Source organism: Rhinolophus hipposideros, assembly GCF_964194185.1.
Source record: "Rhinolophus hipposideros genome assembly, chromosome: 6".
In the NCBI taxonomy this organism is placed as follows: domain Eukaryota; kingdom Metazoa; phylum Chordata; class Mammalia; order Chiroptera; family Rhinolophidae; genus Rhinolophus; species Rhinolophus hipposideros.
Window position 1 is genome coordinate 54,116,945 of NC_138052.1, and position 26,311 is coordinate 54,143,255.

Below are 26,311 nucleotides of genomic sequence, written 5' to 3' on the forward strand. Positions count from 1 at the left end.
GGCACCGGGCCCCACTACAGTGGATGTTCTTAAAGAAAGCTTGGTGTCTGTAATAACAATACAGACATCACTGTCACAAGGCTATTTTTATAAGGATGCCCTCAATGAAAGTATATCGCATACTGTCAAAATGCAAGTTAAAGTAATTCTACAAGGGACCACAGGGAAGTGAGGATGATAATAATTTTTAAAACCTGAAGCTCAAAAACAATGTGAGATACTTTAATGATGAAGATGGTATCATACATGTATTCAACACATATTGTCAGGTATTGAAAAACGTGCTTGAAAAAATAAGATGTGGTCTTACTATTAAGGTGTCCCATTTGGAAAGAAGGATGTTTAAATAAACAATGTGATAAATGTTACTGTAGAACTGTGTAAAGTAATTATGAGAGCTGGGAGGAACAGGTGACTAACTTATGTTAGAAATCTAAAGAGATTTTCAAAGGTAAGTATCCCTGAGTCTTGAGGAGTAAGAAGGAATCCACAAGGCAGAAAATGAGGAAAGAAGCAGTCTAAGTCATGCATGCATGAAACAGCATGATGCATTCAGGAAAATGAAAACAACTGTGTGGTTTTGTGGGAAAGTTACAGGAGATAAGGCATGGCTCCTGTAGAATTGGATTATGGTCTCCTATACTATTCCAAGGAGACTGAACTTCATCTGAGAAAACAGGACGTCACTGAGAAGGGTTTTATACAAGGAAACCGTGTAATTAAATGTGGACAAAGAAATGTTGAATCCTGAACAAAGAAATGTTCAGGATTCCGAGACAGCGGAGCATTGACGTTTGACTAGACTGTAGGGATGAGGATGAGTAAGGTTTTAGGGTAAGTCCCAAGTGTAGTAGCTGATGGTAACTTGAACCTAGATTGCACATGGAAGGAGAAGAGTAAGTTTGGGGGAGAATGTTCCAGCCTGGACCTATTAGGTTTGAGGAGTGTATGGGGCATCCAGACGGAGATACTCAGTAGGCAAGTGGAACTGCGGGTCTAAAGCGCAGGAGAGGTTTGCATCAGAGCTGTTAACTACTCAGTCACGATCCTCTTACAGAAGTCATTAGAGTGGCGAGATTCTCCAGGAAGAACATACACGGAGAAGAGGATGTGGCTTCAGAACAAACCCTGGAAGCAGTGACATCAGCCTGAGGACAAGAAAACAGTGCAGACTGAAAAGAAAGGGCCAGGAGTAGTATCACGAGGGTGTTTACAAAGCAGATAAGGTTGTCAGGGAGTTTCAAGAGAGAGAAATTCAATTGTGTCTCGTGCTGTTCAGAGTGATGAAGTAAGGTCAGGACTAAAAGTGTCCCAGGATTTTGAGCCAGATCAAGTGTTTATCACATACGGCAATTACAAAGTCACTTGTGACATCAGGAAGAGCACATTCAGTGAAATGGTGAGAGTAAAAGTCAGACTGAGAAGAGCTGAAAAAAAGTCAATCAGAGGTAGTGAGGAAGTAGTATGAGTGTCGCTTAGTCGTTCAAACGACTTAGTTGTCGGGAAGGAGAGCTCTGGGGCTAGAAGACAAAGAATTGAAGAGGGAAGGTATATGCATGTATATAATTGGTCAACTTTTTTTTAAAAAATAGCAGCAATTTAAGCATTTAAATGATAGACAGGGTTCAGAGTAGAGAACAGGAGTTAATGGAGTGAGGAGACATGAGGGTACATGGAAAGATCGGCTCTGATAAGAGCAGGGCTGTATCGTCATTTGTGATGAGAATGAATAATGAAATAAATAAATTTGCAGATATGAGGGTAGAAGGAATTTCTGCCTGATGGCTACTTTCTCTGTGATATAGGAGGAGTTTTTGTAGGTTTTGTTGATGACCCTAAAATTTCTAAATGTGCAAAAAATTTATACAACCATGCTAGATTGTGTATACATGCACAAGATTAATTTAATGCTTTACTTCGCAATACAGTCAGCCCTCCATTTATTTATCTGTGGGTTCCTCATCTGTGGATTCAACCAACTGTGGATCAAAAATATTTGGGGGAAAAATGTTACACTGCTGCTAACATGTATTATGTAGTGAAAATTTTAGCGGTTTTTTTCAGGAATGAAGAACTTTTATAGTGCCCTTACTCAGTGGTTTTCATGGAGTGCTTTGTAAGTGAAAAAGCACATCGTTTTTGGACAGATTTAGAATAAATAAAACAGAATGAATGTACTTTGCAGAGTTTAACATAGAAAATCATCAAAAAATGTTACTGACGTGTACTATGTAGTTAGGCCTACGCTGGCTGCTTCTGTAATGAACACCTACAGACTTGTTTTTCTTATTATTCCCTAAATAATACAGTATAACAACTATTTCCAAATCATTTTCATTGTGTTAGGTATTATAAGAAACCTAGAGATGATTTAAAGTATGTGGGAGGATGTACATAGATTATAAGCAAATACTATACCATTTTATATAAGGGACTTAAGCATCCGTGGATTTTGGTATTCATGGGCGGAAGAGGGAGTCTGGGACCAATCCCCCTCGGGTATGGAGGGACGACTATACTTTACAGTTGTTATTGCAAATTGAGTTTTCAAAGAACCCTTTAAATTCCTAGCTCTCTATTAAATGAAACTAAACATGATCTTACCCTTACCCATCTTACGCATCATCTTACTCTAATAAACATTAGAGTCTATATTCTAATCCTACTACAGCAAATATGAAAACAATGGATATATGACAATTTGTGAGTAAGAAGTTCAGATGAAGAAACAGATCAATGTAGATGACAGATTTAGTGGCGACTAAACCAAATAAAAAATGGAAAAGCAAAATTCCCCCAAAAACGGTTTTCTTAAAAGACAGAAGAGTCATATAGCTACACTAGGGATATGGAATGTAAAGTACTTGAGTGTAACTGAAATTTTTACTACTGAGTTAAAAGGGAAATGGTACGCATTAATTGAACAAATTGTCATTATTTGTCAGTACAATTATACACAATAATTATTACATTAACCAAAAACTTAACTACATGCCTACTATAAAACAGGTAAGAAATTTTAGTTGGAATGAAAAATACACTTATCACTTTTTATCACTTTTCATTTTAATTATGTTGTCTCAGCAAAAAAATAACATTAACAGTCAAACTTTGCCTTTGTTTCCTAAGCTGCATATCTTCCATCACTCCTTGTATGTGGTCCACATTTTCTTTATTTTCAATGGTTACATCCTTTCCATAGGCCCAGGATGCCTGATTGGAGATCTGATCCAGAAGACCTTGACCTTTTTCACGCAAACCTTGCAATCCTACATCTAAAACAAAAGTTACTAGATTTAATCTCTTAAACAATGGAGGTGCTTTCCCACCCTCAAGTAAACCCTCTCAGCAGATACTGTACTTGGATTCCAAGTATAACAACTCTGTACATTAAACTATCTTGGAATGGAGTCCTCTGAACATTTCAAGCAAAAAAAAAAAAAAGCGAACAGAAAAAAACCCTTTAAATGTAACTGTTACTGGAGTTTCCTCTCATGCCAAATTCTCCTTAAAGAGAATTTCCAAAAGCTGAATTTCCATAGGTAGTAATTACGTTTCAAAACTGAAAGCAGGAAGTGTGAGAATTTCTATTCTGACAGGTAAGATTTTTCAAATTTTTTCTTTCTACTTTTATGCTGTCCAATTTTTAGGAGAATAGGGCAAATATTTTGTTCAAAAAATAAGTGTGTAAGTTGCAAGATTTCAAAAGAATCATGTATTATCACTGCTAAAGGACGCTGAACATTTTGAGTATAGGCACTACCCAGCTTATACCCAGTAAGAAGCAACACTTAGTACATGTTTAAATACTAGAAATTAGATAAGAATGCAAGATTTTTTTTTCTTTTTTAAAGAAAACGTGTGGCTCAAGAAAACTTCTGACATTTTGAAACAAACTAATTTGACATATTAAATACTAAAGTATATATTACGCACCTCCTATGCTAAAATAACAAAGGCTGAAAACAAGTAAAATGCCAATACAAATATGATTTTTCAAATCCATTCCTCCAAGTCCTTTCCAGTAATTAATTTGGTTCAATGACGTGTCACCATTTCCTATTACCTCTGTGCACTAGGCTCTGCTTCCTCTCCGTCCCCCTTCGCCCTCCTGTCCCACTCGATCCACCCTTGTATCCCATTTTCACATCCAGCATCCACCTCTCCAGTCATGACCTTGGGAAAATTACTGTGTTTTCACTACACCAAATTTTAAAAGGGCTTAAAGTCAAGTGAGAGAACTAGCTTAATGAAATAGGACCATCCTCCCCTTAGAGTATTAATCTTGGCTATATTCCCCGTCTGGAGAAACAAATGCACAGAACGAAACCAACTGTTTTTTCACAGGTTAGGCTATAGCAACAACAAAAATCATTGCATTAAACACAGTTTTGGGCATACAGGGCTTACCACAGAACACTTCACAGCTAATCACAGTTTACGCATGCACTACAAATAACTGCTCATAGTATATGCAAGACATAGCACCTGTAGATATAGCTGGGTAAACAAGAAAGGCTAAAGGCCCAACGAAGGAAGAGTGACTGACCAACAATGAAAAGTAAACATTTTGGTATAAATTACACCCTTCAAGGGAATAAAACTTTAATTAAACTATTTTTCCAGTGTTTCCTATAAATAGTTACAATTAGTTCAGTATAAGTCTGACCATGCTAATGATATATTTTTAAAAAGAACCCTTATGTTTCAGCATTTTTAAAATCTGCTTACCAACACTTTTCAGCTTCTCTTCAAGCAGTTTTAAAGTTTGCTGAATCGATGCTCCATCAGCTGGTGCTACATCTACGCACAACATCCCTAATAAGCCATCCAACTGCTGAGACAACTAAAGCAGAGGGACACCAAAGAGATAACCCTGATGTAATCAGCATCTAAAGTGTTTAATGATTAATGAGGTTTATAGCTAATGAGGTTATCACAATTATACTTGAAAAAGACTATGCTGTTAAAAGACAAGAACGAATAATTAGAATACATGTCATCTGAAAGACAGAACACATAAATGCATGCACCAGGAAGACAAAGAAATATATCCAGGTCAGCAGAATGTAAAAAAAGTATTGAAACTTCCATTTCAATGTATGTTATAAAGCATAAACATTGAGAAACAATAGAAATAAAATGTATCTACTGGGTTGGGACACTCTATTTAGACAAAAAAGGTTTAGTTGCATGCAGATTGACTTAAAAATAAGAAAATCAACCAAAGATTTTATCTCATTTCCCCCACCAGTACATTATTTTATTGTTCCAGAAAAATAATTAGGAGACATGCAAACCTGCAAAAATTATGTGCAGATAAGTGTTCAGATAATTTGAAGAAAAGAAAAGCAATCAGAGTACACTTACATCTTGGGCAACACCGTGAAATTCAAGAGCTGCTTGTAAGAGGTTCTGCCTGAACTCCAGCTGACTGGCCTGTCGGTAACAAACATCACTAAGTTGTTGCTGCAGAGACTTCAGTTCCACGAGGTCTTCCTCATCCCCAGCATTTAAGAGAGCTGCAATTTGCTGATTAAGCTCCACATACACTGCAAACCATTCCTATAATGGAGAGACAATGGAAAGTAAATTAAGGATAAAATTTGTTCCTGGAGAACTACATTACATTTTATAATTCCTCCAGCTACACTAAGTAGCATACAGGAGAATGCTCCTAGGCAAATTATTTTAAATGGAAGATGGAAAGACCCCCAACCCCCACATGCTTCCACTGCAATCCCTGGAACTCACTCCTGCCCATAGCAAAATCTCTGACACCCTCATCCTGGCCTCTTTCTTATTTTACGTGAAAGCTGTCCACCCTCAGAGAAAGCAGTTAGCCCTGTAGCCCTCCTAACTTATTGCTGTTTTTGTTTCCACAGCTGACATACCACAAGCCTGGGGAGGAGGGGAGTAGAAGGAAGGCACCTTTATTCCTCTTTCCAGATCACATCGTCTGTCTCCTCTCAAAAACCACATCTCCTTTGAAGTGCATGCCGTCGGATTACATCTTTCCAACCTTTCCTGTTGCATGCCCTCATCCAGGGTCTTTAGCAAAGGTCACTGCCTCCTCAGTGCCAGCCTTCTTACTGGCTTCCACCGCGTAGACATCTACCCAACACTGAACTCTCAGTGCCTTGCCTCCCTCGCTCACTTCCGACGATCTTGTCCTCATCCCACATCAGCTACCCACTCCAAACAGACATAAAATCCTGTCATTATATACTATTGAACGGCTCCCAAAATCTCAATTTGAAGAATCCCACTCTCTCACCACCAGATACTGAGTCTCCAAGTCACATCCTTTAGTATGTCCACTCCTACAGCCCCATAGGGTCCACCAATCCATTTATCTCAGCATGTTCTACTGTGCAGCACTGAGGAGTCCTCACTTCTCTCCTTGATCAGAGGCCACAAACACCTCCCAGGGCACAACCCATGCCCATATCCTACTCTCCATCCTTCCATCAGATTCACCTGTCAAACCTCAGACCTGCTTTCTTTGCTTACCGTACCTACACCAGAGTAGCTAAACATGGCTAAATAAAAACCACCATGTGGATAGGTGTCTTTTAAAGTTATGATTAAATAACCTCAAATGGCCTTTAGTGATCCTATTACATTTCTCTCGTAATTTTACTTTTCCATTCCCATGATTACATTTTTTCCACTCCTTAAGTCTCCAACTTCCTTTTCAATTCTTTACTCTCAACTAAAACTCTAACTTCTTAATACACTAGGAAGCAATCAGAAGAGAATGCTCTCATCTTACCAACAAATCTATGACCTTCCTGCTTTTGTAGGCCTATACTTTGCACTCTCTACTGTAATAATGGATGACTTGTTCCTGCTTCAAAGTCCAATCACTTCACTGCGTCTTATATACTATCCTCTGTGGCCCATAGCAGGCTTTGCTCTTACAATTATCTTCTCCCTTTGCCATTATCAATTCTTCCTTTTCAACTCGGTTATTTCCATGAGCACACAAATAATTTGTAGTATCTTATATTGGTGCAAAAGTAATTGCAGTTTTTGCAATTAACCTTTTAAACCGCTATTACTTTTGCACCAACCTAAAATAAAACAAAATATACACTTGAGATATGGTCATTTTACTATATATAAACCTCAATTTTTAAAAAAGACCCACAAACCTCCCTTAAAGGAGTTCTCTATACTTATTCTATCTTCATTTCCTATTCTCTATTTAATCCACTGTGATCAGGATTTTGTCCTTCCCACTCTTATGAAATCAATTGTTAAATTATCAGTCTTTATCTTACTGGGCCTCTCAGCCGCATTTGACAAAAAGGACCAATCCCTCCTCCTTGAAAGGTGTTTTTCTCTTGTTGCCGGAGACACACAGCTCCTTTTTGGCCTCCTCTGCTGGCTGTCCTTCCTTTAATTGTCCTCTACCTTAATGAGTGACTAGGGGTTCAGTTTTCCAAAGGCTCTTTGCTTCTAAATCAATACTCACTGGGCTAGGATGATTTCAACTAGTCCAATGCCTTTAAATGACATCTATAGGCTTCTAACTCCCAAATTAATACCCTCAACCCCTCTGCTGAACCCTAGAAACTCATACCCAACTGTCTACTAGCCACCTCAACAGATGATGTTTAGATATTTAAAATTTAATCTGTCCCCAAAGATACTGATTTTCCAGCCTCCCAACCTACTTCTCTCCCAGTCGTCCCCATCTTAACACTAGGTGCTAAGGCTAAATATCTGATTCTTCTTCCAAGAGCAAGTCTTGCTGGCTCAACCCATGAATCTGACAATTTCTCATCAGTTCTGCTGCCTCCACTCTACTAGCCTCCTGTCTTCCAATTTCACTGTCCCTACTCCCCTCCTCTCCAAACAATAGCCAGCGACCTTTTAAAAACATAAATCAATTCTTGGCTAAGAAATTTCGGTTCATTTTAAGATTTATTTCTGAATTATGCTTTATGAAAAATCTAAACCTTAGTATTTGACAGAGTGCGTTAATACAACAAGTTACGTTAAAAAGTTTCTCCAAATTCTACTATTAAGCAATATACTAGAGTATATTAAGCAGTATACTAGAAATTTGTCATTATAATTTGTAAGACCTGAGAAATGGCAATACATGTTTTAAAGTGTTCTATTTACAGAGAGCAAAGAAAGCTTTTAATAAAATATCAGACTGTCTTAAACATCATAAGCTAATATACTCATCCTGCATTTACCTATTTTCAAGGTTACAATGCAGCGCCACCTATTGGTTAAAATGGTGCAATATTCTTTTGTAAACCTTGTAGAATGAAAATTTTCAAATCTATTCAGAAACGTAAAGAACAGCACAGTTCACCCTTGAACAACATGGATTTTAACTGCATGGGTTCACCTATACACAGGTGTTTTTTTTTTCAATAAATAACTGTAAATGTATTTTCTCTTTCTTATTTTCTTAGCATTTTATTTTCTCTAGCTTACATTATAAGAATACAGTATATAATACATATACAAAATGTGTGTTAATTGACTGTTTATGTTATTGGTAAGGCTTAAGATCAACAGTAGGCAATTAGTAGTTAAATTCTGGGGGAGTCAAAAGTTATATGCAAATTTTCAACTGAGAAGTGAGGGAAGGGGGTTTTAAGGGTGAATTATATAATGAAACCCCATGTACCATCCAACTTTAATTTATCAGTATAGAACTGATAAATTTTTCAGATGATAATTTAAAATCCAGTTTAATTTATCAGTATAGAACTCACAGCCAATCCTGTTTCATCTATACTCCCATCCAATCAGTCCCCACCTCCCAATTTTAATACAAATTTCATCATTTAAAGAAATGAGATGATAAGCCATCAATGTTTCTTTGGGCACCATGTCTATGAATGCAGACATCAATGTATGTGCATAAGAAAAACAAGAATGCTACATCTTAAGCAAGTTCATGAAATTTAGTAGCTTTCTCTGACAGAGAGGGAGAGATCTCATCTGAATATCAAAGATTGGTGTTTTAACTTTTGTCCAGCTACCCACTGATTAAAATGTGACTAAAAACTGTAATCTCCCAGTTTCTTCATCTATAAAACAAGGTGATCGGTATTAGAATAACCTATAAGATCACTTCCTATTCAAAAGTTCTGTAATTTTACATTGATTTACATTATAAATAAATTTAAGCAAAAAGCCATCCATAAGTAATCTGTTTCTTTAAGTTGATTTTAAAACCTTATAAATACAATAAAAATACGAAAACAAACATCTAAACACAGGAATCTCTATGTATACCATTTGTAATTTAATCCATAGTATATGCAATATAAAATGTACTTATCAATATACATTTTTGTACATATAGTTATACTTCTTTTATGAACTCTTTACAGTATGTATGTAATCCAATTTTTTAACTTCTTTATAATGTATACAAGTATATATAAAATTCAATTTCTAACTACATTTATTCCTCTTGTTATCTTTAAAATACAGATAAATCTTTATCCCATCTTTAAAATATAGATAAATACATGTGTCCTTATTTAAAGGAGTTTTGGATACTTTCATAACTTCATTTTCTAGAGGAAGTCTAGAATGTTCTATAGTAAATACTATTTTCAAGAACTAAAAAGTAGGACAAATTATAGAATACACTTATTCTATAGTAACATGCTCCAAGAACAATCCACAGGGTTCAAATAAATCACAATCTATGTCAAAAATATCAACAGCTTTAAGTTATTTAAAAGTACCAAGAATATTAAAATATTATAAGCTCAGGAACAGAGGCTGGAAGTTAAATACAAATTATGCAATGTTTCCTTTTAACATAAAAGGAAAAACCACCAGTTGGAACCTGTGAAATATAGAAAATATATCGATTTTTCAATTATGGGATTTCATTTAAGTCTCTTCCAAATACTAATTAATATATGATTCTAAATCTTGTGATACCTCTTGCTTATATATTATTTTCTCAGCTAGATTACAATTCCTATAGGGTAGAGTGTGTATTTTATCTGCCAATATTACTGATCATTAAAGCTGATTTAGGGAAAATTACCAAGGAAACTAAACAGAATGGTATATAGTAAAAAAGAAAATAATTATGTCAGATGTTATTAAAATACACCTCTAATAAAGAGCAAATGATTCCTGGTTAACAATTCAAATTTATTCCTAAGAAAAGCATTGTCAATATTTATTCCTTAATCTCACTTAGTTAAAAATGTACATTCCACCCTAATACTATCCAACTTTTAATTCCCACTTCAACTAGTGTAGCTAAAGGGGGAAAAAAAGAATTACAGAACTATAATGTCCAAATGATCCTTAAGTCTCATCTGGGCCCAGAGTTTAATATTATTATTTATCAAATTTTTTAAATACCGTTCTCCTTTGTTGTGCATTTAGACCCTGGAGGTCAAGATGCCTATTATATTCACCTTTAATACACTTTTTTTTTTCAATTAATAAATAAATCCAATCAGATCAATTCTGATCACAGTTGCCTTTGGAGGGGGACTGGCTTCTTTTATTACCTGTTTATGGGGAAATGTTTTATTCCTCATATTATGTGTAGGATGAATACTGTGTATAAAACCATCGATTATTTAAGACAGATAAACTAAGGATAGAAATTAATGGATTCAAGTTTTATTTTTCCAATTTTCTAGTCAATCTATTTTAAAATTACCATAAAACGCAGTACGACTTGGAGGAAGAAAGGGGTAAGCAAATTGACCCACAAACTGGATGATCATTTTCTCAATAATGAAGAATTAACTATAACACAGCAAGAGCATAACATAGATCAGTTTCCGCCATAACAAGATGTTAAATTTTAAACCCTCTTGAACAATTTTACCTACAATCTGCCTGTAGATTAATTTTCCTTCCCATCTTCATGACTGTGATTTCATATTCCCTTCACAGTTATAAACATGAACCCCTATATGCACAGAGAACGAAAACATATCCTGTACCCTTCTGCACTCACTCTCCATCAGTTTTGTTTAATGCAACGATTCTGGAATACAGGCATTTAACTGTACTGCACACTCCCAGAATAAAACAGGGACAGGTTTTCCTCTGAGGACTTAAGAATCACAGTTTCTATCTTGGGGAGTACCATTTCTGTCACTATAGTTTTTTAAATTTCCCATGAATTGTGTTTGTATAAAAATATGTAATTAAACTGTATTGGAGACAAAAACCAACGCTGAACTTCTAACGAATATATACCAAGTGGTCAAAATGTACTTTTTGGCCTCTAAACATTAAACATACTGTACTTTATGCCCCTACACCAAAGTTTATATAGCAATTCATCACTTCACACCACACATGCTTTTAATCATGCACATTAAGAATAGCATTGTAACTTGCTGAGGGAAAAAGCCTCTCACACTGTGCTGGCTCTCGATCTCTTCATGCTTCTGCTGTAGGGCCTGAGAAGCCCGAATGGAGTCTCCAATCCCCCACTGGGCTCTTAGTTGTTCTGATCCAGGTCCTTCAAGCCAATTCACAACCTGTAAGTGGAAGTTGAGATGAAATTTTAAAATAATCAAAAGCTTTTCAAACTCTCATTCTAACTGGTTTTCCCATCCCAAAGTTCTTTGAGTATTTTTAATTTAAATTCTTTAAATTCTACTGCATAGGCAGTAAATGTTTCTTTTAGGACTATGCAACTATACTGTGATAACTTTTCCAAAAACTAAATTTGAAGCAACAGCACCTCAGGTTTTCTGCTAACTGATCATCTGCCAGGCTAAAAGAAATCTGGAATGCTCCCACAAAAAAGATTAAAAATTTACTTAGAATGATAAAAAATCAGAGAACTATAGGACACAGAGATGGAAGGGACATCAGAAATAATATCAGTCAAATTTCTGATCCAACACTGAGTTTCAGAGAGATTAAGTGACTTGCCCAAGGTCCATTACTGAACACAATCCATTACTGAAAAACTGGGACTAAAAGCCATGTGTCCTGTCTAATATTCTTCCCAAAGAACTGAACAAATTGATTAAATAATATAAAGTTAAAATACTATTTTCTTACTTTGGAAAGAAAATTTTAAATGAACTATAGAATTATACTACTGCAATACCCTCTGGGGATCTTCTCCGGATCAACTAAACTTTCAGACCCACAAGGTCATTTGAAGTCCCAATGACATCAGTCTATCCAGAAAGATGTAGGGTGGGGACTAATTTGCCAGAACAGCAGCATCAGGTAGTTCTCTTCAGCCGAGCACCTGAAGCAGTCCAACAGTTCGGGTGTAAGGAGAGGTGCTCCATATGGGAAAAACATGGGACACATTCTGACATCAAAACCTCACTCCCCACAGGGATCACAGACATTATAAAAGTCACTCAAGGATGCCCAAAATTACATCTTCCATCAGGTATTAATAATTTTCCCAATCCAGATCCAGAATAACTTTTACTATAAGCAACATCACCTAGAAATATAGTTGACATTCCAATTTTTATCAGGTTTTCAAGGGAACAGAGCTAGATAGTTAAGCAAAGATGAAATTCTCGTATAGAAGAAGAGTTTTGTTAACACTTTACCCACAAACACATATACTCTGAAACTACATAGATACAGCGAAGTAATCTTAACAGAAAAATCATATTCTCAAGCTTTTCCTGTTACTAAATTACAATAAGGAATTCAACAACAGATGTATGGTTATGCCCTAAATCTAAACGTAAGGCAGCTCTCAAGAAGGGGATGAGGGTGTTTGTAGCATACAAACCCAGTGGATACAAAGGCTTACCTTACAACTTCATAACGGAGTACTGCAGACCCATAGTGTATTTCTGTTGCTACCAGGTTAAAATACATTCATTTTAAAATCTAACAGCTCATGTAACTTTTTAATAATTATATAAAAGTACCACATCGTGGGAAAAAAATCATGTAGATTTCCATTGATCTTTCACATGCACAGGGTTTTCATATGCTACTACAGTTTTAAGTGTTACAGCCAATTCTAATAAAGTACAAGTAATTTCCATTCTGTGTTTTTCGCTTACCATTAAACTATAATACTGCAATGATATTCTGTGTATCTATATAGCTACAGTTATTATGATTTTCAATGGTTTGAACCTTTTTAAATGGTTCAATGGTTTAAAACCTTTTTAAAGTTTTAAATGGTTTAAATGGTTTTTAAACCTTTTTAAAAAAGGTTTAAACTTTTAAACCTTTTTAAAAAAGGTTTAAACTTTTAAATGGTTTTTAAACTTTTAAATGGTTTAAAACCTTTTTGAAGAAGTCCAACCTCCTTGCCTGCCTGCTTTCCTGCCTCCCTCCTGTCTATCCAACCAACCAACGCACCCATCCACCCATCCTTATTAAGAACCAAGTAAGTAATGTACTACCTCAAATAACTGTTATACCTGCTTTCATGATTTGAATTCTCTATTGTTGAGCATGCAGAATGTTTCCAATTTCCACCAATTCTAAGTAATTCTATGCTGTGCATATAGAGACTTGGAAGGGACGTCAGAAATTACATTGGTCAAATTTTTTATCCAATACTCAGAAACTCGAGTTTCAGAGAGATTAAGTGACTTCCTTGGGGTCCATTACTGAACATAATCCATTACTGAAAAACTAGGACTAAAAGCCATGAGTCTTGTCTACTATTCAAAATACGGTATATGGTGATGGAAGAACTGACTCTGGGTGGTGAACACACAATGTGATATACAGATGATGTAGTTTAGAATTGTACACTTGAAAACTATGTAATTTTACTAACTATTGTCACTTCAATAAATTTAATTTAAAAAATTCACAAGTGTTAAAAAATAATAAAGTAGAACATATATTAAAAAAGATTAAAATATAAAAATAAAAATAAATTTTAAATAAAACAAAGGCATCTCGGCACAGAAAAAGTTACACAGTCAAGGGCACATAGTTTTTATGTATGCTGAAAGTAACTTCTCTTAGTATGCAACTTCAATCATGTAGACAGAGTAAATGTATGACTATTTTTAATAAAAATGATGCGAACTGAGGTCGATGTCCAGTAAACAAGTTTAAGTGCATTGATATCAGTTTGCCAAACCAGGTTATAAAATTTAATTTCAAGCAGGACAGCTTGCTCTTTCAACCTGAATATTAACTTACTGCAAAAAGAGTCCCATGACCAATCTGTATCAGTGGGACCTCCCAAATGATTACATTTACAGGCAAAGTATAGCCCTGGATATATGTTCTTAAAATCTACTATGACAAATATTTGCAGAGGCCAATGCATATATGTAACTATCCACCATTCTTTCCTGACCAGGCTGATTATTCTAAAGGCTGCATGACAGAGTACCTGGAAGTATGTGAGATCAAATCAGGAAGAAGGGCTTGTCAAGCAAATGCTAAGCATCTGACCTGGAGAAAGAATATGGGGAACGGGAACAGGCCCTCCAGCTGTATACTTATGCAACTCAGAGTGCATCCTACTCCTTTCTACATCTATGCTTCCTTTCTACAAAGGAAGAAAAGCACGGGATGATTTCAGCAATAACACTTGCAATGCTGGCGGTAATTACTGCCAAGATAGATAATGAGAATAACGATAGCTTATTTCAGTGATGTGGTATCGTCTCCTACCCAGGAGCATGTGAAATCTAATTTTTAAATGTAGGCGCAGCAGCATGGAGACTGCATACCACATGAGGTCTTATGCTACTAGCATAACTACGGGGACTAAATGACTGATAACTATAATGGGTATTACTTGTCATACAGTTTTATCTGTTAGACTTATTCATTTCTCTTTCCTTATGTTTTCAGTGAAGTTAATAAAAAAAGAAATTGGGAAAAATTCAATTTTCACTAATTTAACTTAGAGATAGTCAACTTTATGATTATCTTTATATAAACAATGTTTTTTTTTTCATTTTCCCCAAATTTGCAAGACTGATGAGGGCAGTATAGTTTATGCTCTGTGTGTGCTGACATAATCAATGTATGTTACTATATAGCTAAATTTAAGTAATCATTGCATCAAGGGAAATCGATCTTTCCCTAAAACGTGACCTTTGAAAAACAAAGTGCAGGCACCATTACAGGGTGACTATTAATGTTCTAACCAATTCACATGTAATGCTCATAAGGAAAACTGAACTGTAATGCACTTTGTTTTTAACAATAATCTCATTACCATCATCATCATTATAAATATCATCATCATCTTCCTTCTCTAGTTTCTTTCTACTTTATCCAGTTGAGCTGGCCCATCATTTCAAAAACACATTTGCCCATACATTAACTCCTTTGCCCCTCCGTCTTTTTATCCTAACAGCTGATTCTATATAGCAAAGCACGAATGCTGGATGAATCCCATCACCAAATGTGTTCTCTGCACTGCACCTCAACAGCCTGCCACGAATTTCTAGGGTCATAACAGGCCAGAAAGTTTCCACCATAAAGTCAAGATCAATAAACACTACCTAAAAATTCTGATCCATTTCTGTGGTAATTTTATTCTTCTAATCTCCACAAAGAAATTCCTGAATCCTCTCCACTCCATTTAAACCTCTGCTCCTCTAGAATGCCAACCCTCTCCTCCTCCACCACCATCTGCACCACCAAGAGGATAACCTTTGTCTCCTATTTTACGAAAAAAGAGAACACATCGGACAGGAACTCTTTCATCTTCCTGATGCCTGATTTATACATGGAGACACCTCTGGATTCATCCTACCCATCCTTCCTCCTGCTATAATGGGGGAGTTCTCCCTTATTCATTCTAAAGCTAGCCTCTTCAATTGTGCTTTTGGAGTCCATTCACATCCACCTTGTCAGGAACTCGATAGTGTTAATTGTTCTTTCTCTTTTGTATATTCAACCTCTCCCTCCAAATACACACATCCCAGTAGCCTTTAAACCGCTTACAGTTTTTATATTAAAAAAAAACACACAACAACAACACTACACTTGATCCCTGTTGTGGGCTGAGTTGGGTCCCACCATCACCACCACCTCCACCAAATCCCTACATCGAAGATCTGACCCTCAGTACTTCAAGATGTAACCATATTTACTTAAATAGACAATCTTTAAAGAGGCAATTAAATTAAAATGAGATTAGGGTGGGCCCCAATTTAATGTGGTAAGTGTCCTTAGGAGGAGGTGCAATTTGGACACAGGTACAGAGGGAAGGCGATGTGAATACACAGGGAGAAGATGAGCATCAATAAGCTAAGGAGGGAATTGATCCTCCCCTCACTGCCCTCAGAAGCAACCAACCCTGTCAACACCTGAGTCTTGGACTTCTTAACTTCCAGAATAGGGAGAAAATGTTTCTGTTGTTTAAGGCCCTACTCTGTAGCACTTCGTTACAGCAGCCCTGGCACACTAACACAACCCCTCTTCTACCACTTCTAGGCACTGCTCTACTCATCTTCCCTTCAGTCGTCTGTACTCAGTGTCTCCTTCCCCACACCTCGATGTCATTCCTGAATTCAAGCCAGTATGCTTCTGGCCCTGCTGCTCCATGCGCTGGGTTCACCGATGGCCCAGATCTATCGCATCCCAACAGACATGTTAAGTCTTACTCTTACTCAATCTTTCATCAGCATTTGACAATGTTCCCAACTCCTTCCCTGAAATGTTTTCTTCCCTTGGCTTCCACAACACAGAATTAACTCTTCACACTTTTCTCCGCCATCTCTGGCCAATCCTTCATAACTGTTTTTCAGGAGTACACTCTTTTATCTTATCATTAAATGCTGGAGTTTCTCAAAGCTCAGTTAACTAGCCCATGTCTCCTGTACCCTCAGCTCCTACAAATGACCACAGCATTTCAGAAATGTCCTGGGATACTTAACACTCTCTCCCCCGAAGTTTAACGATAGCAAAAGCCAAGTCTACCTTTATATCCCATATAACTTTATATCCCATATAAATGCTAGCACAATGTCTTCTACATAATAAGCACTTAATACTTATCTAATGAATGAATGAATGAACGAATGAATGTAATAAAGACATTTCTAATTTAGATTTTAAGTAAAATATTTTAAGATTTACTTTTTAATAATAGATGAAAGTCCAGAATGTAGTCTAAATAACAGAAATGTCTTCCTTAGTATTTATTTTTCATATTTTAGCCCTTTTCTTATGAAAATCAGTTGTAAAAGGAACTAAAAATCAAGTATTAATTTAAAGCTTTCTATCAGTTTCATAAAACACAATTTAAGACTTATAGTTTATCGTTTTGCTAGCATAGAAAATTCTTTATAGCCTAAATTAACAAAAAGCTAGAAAGCTATTAAAAATAAATAAATGAAGTATCAATAATAAAGCATTTATTGTGAGGATACAGAGACTGCAGATGACATTTCCAACTAGTTATTTTTTTGAAGCTCATTCTGAGATAGTAAGCAGACTGCTCAATGTCATCACTGTAGAAAAAATATAATCTTAATGCAAATACTATTTGTAAAAATATACATAATTAAAAATAATTTGAGAGTCTGGTGTGATATGTCTAAGGTTCTCTATATAATATAAATAAGGCTCAGTATACAATCAGTCACAGAATAGAAACTATAAAAAAAATTTTAATGTTAAAAAGTTAGATATTTTCGAGTCAGACACTTACCTGCATTACCTTCTGTTGAATCTCTTCTAACTGTGTACGCTTACTACGTTGCCTACAAACTTCCTGGTAACGGGTGTATTGCTCTCGTAGTGAATCTAATAATTTCATAACTTGTGGCTGTGCAAGCAGTTCATCATCCATAGGAGACCAGGAGACCCCTCCATCTGAGCCATTAAATCGACGCTGCTGTAATTCGGATAACAATTCATGCCCTTTATGAATGAAAAATACTTATAATTAATACCCTTAAAGAAATATAATTTTTATTTCTCAATCTTCTCAATTCTAGTCCCTTATTTTTAGAACCTATATCTAACTATATGTCTACTTACCTATCTACCAGGTCACTAATACTGAAATGCAATTTTTAAATTTATATAGAATGAAATAAAAAATTGTATATATGCATATATATATGCACATACATATATATGCATGAATATACATATATACTATATCATGTATCATAAATATACATACTAAATATGTTATACTATGTACCAAATATATATAGTATATGTATATATTATATCTATCTATCTATCTATCTATCGATCTACCTATCACATTCTTATTGGTGGATTCATTACTCAGGATAGTGCGAAGTGATCCTCTTTCCCTGTACAGCACAATTACAGTATGGAATTTCTGTCTGATGGTTCTAATCAATGTTGTAAGATTTCAGTATTAATCCATACCCTTAATTATAGCACCTAAAAGAAAAGCTGATGATGTAACACATGTATGATCAAAGTAAGGGTAGAAAGTCTGTATTATTGGTACAAAAAAAAAAACCTAAATAATCTCTATAGGAATCTCTACAACATATTAACTGTGAATCATGAAGGGCCAAAAAATTGCATCCAATGTTAATTCAATAGCAGCAAACTCATACAGAAAATTCACTCGTGCGTGAGAAATTATAACTGCAACATATACAATATCTAAAACTCTAAGTATATAACAATTTTAAAAATAAATAAATTATAAATTGTTCCTCCAGGATAATTCTATTCAAATTATTATTTAGGGGCCAAAAATATGCAGATATTTAAATTCTCTTCTTCATCTTTTCATTTAGGAAAATGTCCTAAATTTAAGTGGCTTTTATTATGATTTGGAAGCATTTCCAATTTCTAAAAAATATTTAAGACTGTTCAAAGCTCTCCATTTTATATTCTTTTGATCCCTACTTTAAGAGTCAATAGCATATAAAAAAGAGTTAGTAGCATATAAAGTTAATTTTAAAATACAAATTTAAAAAGCTTCTTATTTCGATGGCTTAAAGCAGCTTTCAAAATGTTAAATATAAACATGGAATTAAATCTAGAGTTTTAAGTCTAGAGCAATATTTTAATTGACGTCTGTTTACCTTCTAAACATTCGGAGATTACAATTATTCCTTTCTTCTCTGAAAAGATAAGATCTATACCATACTTTAAAAACTTACGACAAGTGAATCAATACCACCAAGATATTCAGAATTTATTTCTTTACTCTTCCTTACATTTTGTAACTGGAATAACAAGTATTTTAAAGATTTATTTAAAGTGTAGTATAGTGTGTACATATATATATATATATATACACACACACATATATACACACATATATATAAACAAAAACATACTTTTAATATATTTACATATATATAAAATTCATAAAAGCCATTAAGATCAGAATACATTTATTTTTCTCTACTCTGACACTTGTTACCCATAATGTTGCCTATCTGTTAGAGAAGCAGCACCACATAATGACTTCAAAACCCACACCTTGAAACCAAGCTGCCTTAGTTCAAGTCCCAACTCTAGCATTACCAGTTGTATAACCCATATGGGTTACTTAATTTTTTCACGCCTCAGTTTTCTCATCTTAAAATTAGGATGTAACAGTACCCACACTTCACTGGGTTATGGTAAAGGATAAATGAGTTAACATACGTAAGTATTTAGAACAGTGCCTGATACACAGTAGGATCAGAATTACGAGCTATGATTAGAAAAATACATTAGAAATAAAATTAAAGTATTTCCTTTTAAATGAATTCCAAAGTGAACACACTGTGCGATGCCACTGCAAGGTGCTACGTGTTTTACACAGATGAGTGTAAAACAGCACTGCTGGTAGCTTTGGATTTGGATCTATCTCAGTGTTATGGTGATGACGCTTAATAGTTATTGACCTTGAGCAACCATATATATATAAATGCATGCTTTGGCTTCCTCAAGTGCAAAATAGAGAAAATAATACTAATTATCTGAAGGGGTCGTTAGGAGAATGAAATACTCAAATACATAAAAATACAATGCTAGAATATAATGAGTATTCAATAATGCTCATAGAAATCTAATGAAATATAAATTTTTATCTCCATTTCACAAATAAACCCAAATATTTCAAAGGAAAAGTAATTTAACTATCATTAATGTTTTTTAATATTGTAGAGTATATTAACACACTTAAGTTAAACTGAAAAGCAGTTTGAAAAATTTCTCCTAGAGTTTCTGTCACATAATACAGTTAAGTCCTCACTTTATGTTATCCAAGGATTTTGCAATTTTAAGCAAAACAACATACAATTAAACCAATTTTACCGTAGGCTAATTGATACAAATAACAGTTAAGTTTCTTTGGGATCTCATCAACTATATCAAAATTACATTGAACAAAACGTTATTCCAAGACCTGCTGTACAGGCTCAACTAATGTTTATGTTTTTGAACCAATTAACATATGACTGGTTTATTGGATTATGATTATTTCTGATAAACATGTTTTTCATCTTACCTGTCTGAAGAACTGTTTCAGGATCAACTGATGGAAGAAAGTTTAAATCCACAGACCTGGCAAGTACCAAATGAGCAATTATTAATAGCTGTATTTCTAGTCATATAGCTTAAGAAAATCCTTTATACATACCTATTAAAACAGGGGCACACAAGTATGAAAATATGAAGCAGACTGTTCTACCATGCTAATTTCTCTTAAGCATTAGGAAGCTCATGAGAGATAAGTATTAGTAGCCAAAGAAATATCTATGTAATAACTCACAAAATATACTACTTGAAAATATAGTTTATTATTATTAATTATGGCATTATTTTAAATATGTCAAAGGAATCCATTCTAGTATTTTTCACTGGGTATTTATTTCGAAATGAAACTTGTAATATATGAATAGCCCAGAAATGTCAACGTTAAAAATGTATGCAGCCATCCTCCCATCAAAAGTTTATTCCTCAACAGCAATCTTTGCGAGCTGCAAATATTCTCTGGTGTGTATGTGTGTGTCCTTAGCAGTTGTATGTTCTTCCCTGCACTAATTATGCTTCATATGAGTTGGACTATGGCTTTACTTTCTTAAACACATTTGGGAAGTACAAGATGAAGGAAATACAAGGTACGTGACAAGGCAAAGCCTAGGACCTTGCTGCTGTAACTGAGCAGTCTTGCTCTAAATCTTTCACTTTTGTCAACTGATCGAGGCCTTCCCCTAGATGTTTCCTGAGGGCTGACATAAAGAGGGTGATGAAAATTTGCAAGATGCAGGAATTTGGTATGTGGAGTTTTAGGGACTAAGCAGTAACATCTGAGTTCCTTGGGGAGGGGCTGGCAAATACAAGATTTTATGTAGTACTTCATATAGTCATGCAAACCAGCATTTCCCAAAATGTTTCCCAAAAGACTGAACGAGGTATTATTAGGTGGAGAAAAAGGGGTGTAAATATTAGGTTGGTGCAAAAGTAATTGAGGCTTTTACAATTATTTTTAACCTTTTGAACCGCAATTATTTTTGCACCAACCTAATACAAGAAATTCTAAGGAAGCAATTAAATAAGTTTCTTCGCTGCAATGCTTTCTCAGAACCTATAATATGTAAATATCTATAGTAATTCTCAGAAAGGAAACATAATAAACAACATTTAAATCTATGACCATAAACTCATTTTCTACAGTCACCCTCTTAGTGTGTCTTCCCTGAGGAACAGGACACATCTTACTTACAGTGCTAGACTACTCAGAAAGTCAGAGGTTCAGTTAATCTTTGTCAAGTAATTTGTGTGGCATTTTAAATTCCTCAGCCATAATGTGTGTGTGCGTGTGTGTATGTCATCTACACAACACACACACTCACATTTACATATACATAAAATTTTTACATTTTACCTTTTTAAAAAGCATCTATAGGATAGTAATGTTTCTACACGTTTGTTGTTATTTTAACTAGATTTACATTCACACCATTTGTGTTCATATTTTTCACTTCGTTTTAGTCAAGATCCGGTGTCTTACATTCCTCTTGCCTTATTATCTCCGTTGACTATTATGTGACTCCAGTTGAGTTCATAGACTCACAAGATGACTAGCATAAAGGCAGGACTGTATAATTAAGGTCAGATTCAAAAGCGATAGACAAGGATGAATGTTGATTCTTTTCAATTTCCTAATGCAAAATTATTGTTCTAGTGACCACTTTGCTATGGAGAGACCAGGAAGAGTCAATTTGTGCCCTATAGTGCTTTTAAGCTGGGGAGGACTTGGCCTACCAACAGGAACGTGAAAATTGTTAAGGTTGTAAAGTTGCATGGAAATCTGTTAAAATAATTCACCTAGGTAGTTACATTTAGATAATACAACTGAACAATTATTTCATCCAGTGTCATAAAACACTAAATTCCCCAAGCTGCACTCATGAATATCACCTATTTTACCAGGACATAAGAGTTCTACAAGCTAGACATTTAAGTGCTAATATATTTAAATAAGGTTAGAAAATTTTGTTTCATGCTGTAACCTTGTTCCTATTCTTTACAAAGTAGTATACTCTAAAAGGTAGAAAATTGTTCCATTTTGAAAACATGTCCTTGCAAATGAGGATTTTACAGTGTCAGAAAAAGGTAAACATATCACTATTCATCAAAACTTTTGTAAAGAAACTGATTCAAATCAATAAATTGTACATGTAAAACTAATTCTCACAAATTAATAAATTTAATTCAACTTTTGTATGTCAATTTTTATTGACTGGAAACATGTTTACCTTCGTTCTTTTAGCTTGCATTAACAACAGAGGTTATCTTTTATCAGGTTAATCATAGCTTTGCAAGGGTATAATTTCAGGACACTGGCCACCTACCTTTCTTTCTCTTGTTGATTTCCTTTATCACTTCCATTGTTAATCAAAGCAAGTTCATCTAATAATGATGTAGATTCCTTTGTAAACTTCTCAAAAACCTACAATATACAATAACCTACAATAAGATTTTATCAACATATGAAGAATAATCTTAAAAGTTAATATGCACAAAAGAATTTTCAGTTAAGAGCAACAGAATCAGCCAGGCAGAATTCCCTTTCTTCTGGGTGTCAGTACAATTCAACCATAAGGAGAGAAAACAAAACTGCTTCCTAAAATAACGAATAGTTTCAATGAATAGAAAATTTTTTCAATTTTTATACATTAAGAAATTATTTTTATTCCTCAATCAACAAGTTTATTTTTATTCCTCAGTCCATAAGTTTATTTTTATTCCTATGTTTCTTTCAGAAACATCTGACCAATAACAGTTTTAACTACACAAACATTATTTAGACCAGTTTTAACTCTCTAATTCCAGCTATAGAACATTTCTTCATGTTAGTCTATTACCAGTCCATACTGGTTGTATAGAATAAGAATTTTACACACCAGCATGTAGCATAAAAATAAATTAGTCAAAATATTAACATCAGTTAAGATATTACTAAAAAAGGAACTGGCCAAGTCCATTTAAAATAAAGTGGACATTCATTTTTCTGATATTATTGTTCAAATATGGTGGAAATAAAATTGGTCTTCCATCCTGAAACATCCAAAAGTACAGTATTCTTCAATAAAATTCATATAATATAAATTCAGTTAATCTGAAATTTGTTCTTTCAGTCCTCAGCAGTTTGATTAAACAATGCTGCATTACACAGAGTAGCAGATTTCAGAAGTCTGGCCTGAAAAAGAAGATACATTTTCAGAAATGAAACCCATAACCTGCCAAAGTGCTCTTCAATTCAAATTGATGTTTAAATATTCTCTCTGAAAATGGTATGTCAACTAGATTACCTCAGGAAATTATGCTACTCTGTTATTCTACTTAAGAGTTACAACTTTGACTAAATTGCTACTAATGACAAAAGTAATAGGTAGCAATTGTGAATCTGACTCCAGAGCATTTGCCTTCAAGCATTGAGCTATCATATGGTATACATTATATTGCTTAATTTTTGTGAAAAGGAAAACAATCTACATTTTAATTGATTAAAATTATAAAGTTATCAAAATATATCTTATTTACATGTAATAACATTTTATCTCATTATAATATACCAACCAGCCTCTTATTTAACCAGTCCATGTGATCATAGGTGAGACTTCCACCAAAATCTTCTGTTAACTGGCATGGTTCTATATAACGAGTCAACTTATTGGCAGACACTAAAATAACCTATAAAGGTAAAAAGAAAGGAAACACTTAGTAAGCCACTTTTTATGTCCATGAAAGTAATGAGGAGGTACAATTAGGTTAAATTACGAAATATTCTTTTCAACATCATGATATATTATCATTACTACAATATTTAATTACTACACTTAAAATCAATTCAATAAATTGTAGATATCTGCTAAGAAATAAGCTATCATAAGCCATTTATAACACATCTTAAAAAATAAGAGACACTAGCAGCTCAGTTGAAATATTTTCAAATTTTTATCAACATTAATAATTTCTTGGTAATAAAAATCAATTTCTTTAATACAATGATGTAGTCAACAAAGAATTTTTATATGGCCTTAAAATTAGCTAAGTACATTAAAATGGTAAGCACAAATGAATAATAAATCATCAAAAATTATATACTTATTGTGCTCTTTGTATTACACTCTGTAATAAAGATATAATTTATCATTTTATTATACTTTGTTAAAAGCTACTAATAAAAATCAAACTTAATGAATATAACAACTATACACTTTAAAGTTTCTCCAATGTTCCTTTGATTATATATTACAAAACATGTCCTTTAATAGTAGATAAAACCCAGGATAACACATACTAAAATTTAATTTGGAAATCAGAGCTATAAAGTGGGGAGAAGAGAATTCATAAACTTGAAATTTATGTATTAACATGATAGTTTTTTAACTCTAAACTTTAAAAGATTCCAAATACTAATTATAGAATCACCTAAGAGAACAATACAGAACTAAGCAAAGTTTCAATGAAGATATACATGAATATAAAAAAAAATATGTGGGAGAAAAGTATTCAAATGGTAATGCTAATGCAAAAATTAATACGTGAATTTGAACTTACAAAAAAAACTTGGTAAGAAAAATGTCTCCAGCTACTAAGAGCACTATTCCCATCCTAAACAAAGGCCAAATAATCTACAAAATTGTAACTTTTCAGGAATTCCTCAGAGAGCTGAGGTCAAGAGAAACCCACTAGTCTGAAAATAAAAAAAAGACAGGCACCACAGAGAGAATGGTGAAAGGTGTGACTATCATGTGGCATGAGTAAATTGGGGGGATGATGGAATGTTTTTGTATCTTGACTGTGGTGAAGAATAACTAATTACAAAAGAAAAAGAGAACAAAATTGTAAGGGGGACTTGTGGAAGAATCACCAGAGAAATAAAAAGAGGAAAGGAAGGGAAAGGGGAAGGGGAAGGGGAAGGGGAAGGGGAAGGGGAAGGGAAGGGAAGGGAAGGGAAGGGAAGGGAAGGGAAGGGAGAAAAAAATTCAGAAACACACCCAAAATGCAAAATAGGAACATCTATACTATATATAAAATTATAATGTAAACACTAAATGAAGGCAAATTACCAAGACTATAAACTGCTTTGGCAAGCGGGGGGGGGGGGGGGGGGCTTATTTTAGGAAGATACCAAAAACATGGTACCAAAAGTTCATAAAACTCAGGAGAAAATGATCCTATCATAATTAAGAGTTTATAACAAATTGCTACTGGTAACAATACATTAAGTGGAAATTAAGAGCCTTAGATGTTTATATTAGAAATTGAAGGCTGGTGAATAAATAATGAGCTAAGTGACCTATCTGTAAGAAGTTGGGGGCAGTGGTGGGGTGACAACAGAATAAATAGAAAGAAAATAGAAGAGGTGAGAAACTAATAAATTAATAAAGCCAAAAGCATTCCTTGAAAAGACTAAAATGAAGTCAACAAATTTCTGATAACATAAAGCAAAAAGGAAAGATAAAAATAAATAATAGAAAGTATGAAAAAAACAGAACTAACCTGCCAGCAGTGTTTTAAAAAACAGACACGCAAGACAATTTTGTTCTAGTAACTATGCAAATTTAGAATGGATAAATTGCTATAAAAAAAGTATCCAAACTGACATGAGAAAAAAACAGACATTTATAACCAATAAAGTGACGTGAATCATGAGATTCCATTTTCAGTAATCATACTGCTACTGGTAGTTTTAGTATTGCTATTCTGAGATCACTTGAGGAAGAAAGCAAATGATTAATATAGGCTATTCTAATTCTCCTGTCTCTGATGTCCTTGAGAAAATGGCATTCTTGGGAAGGAAGATGTGAGAGGGAAAAAGTACCCTTATGGTTTTCAATTTGAATTGGAAGTATCAGTTTAAACTCATGATGTATTTCATTTTAAATAAAAACACACACACTCACAC

At 34.3% G+C, this 26,311-nt stretch overlaps 1 protein-coding gene across 1 annotated transcript in view; it reads right to left on the bottom strand.

Moving 5' to 3' along the window:
- The window catches only part of SESTD1 (SEC14 and spectrin domain containing 1), a 94,906-nt gene that overhangs the window by 13,714 nt on the left and 54,881 nt on the right, over window positions 1-26,311 (bottom strand). The window contains exons 6-13 of the mRNA XM_081050819.1: window positions 23,977-24,090; window positions 22,749-22,846; window positions 20,399-20,454; window positions 17,609-17,820; window positions 11,388-11,510; window positions 5,371-5,565; window positions 4,732-4,846; window positions 3,116-3,275 (exon numbers count right to left, since the gene is read on the bottom strand). Of these exons, the coding sequence (XP_080906945.1) occupies window positions 3,116-3,275; window positions 4,732-4,846; window positions 5,371-5,565; window positions 11,388-11,510; window positions 17,609-17,820; window positions 20,399-20,454; window positions 22,749-22,846; window positions 23,977-24,090 (1,073 nt within the window). The remainder of the gene's footprint in view (window positions 1-3,115; window positions 3,276-4,731; window positions 4,847-5,370; window positions 5,566-11,387; window positions 11,511-17,608; window positions 17,821-20,398; window positions 20,455-22,748; window positions 22,847-23,976; window positions 24,091-26,311) is intronic.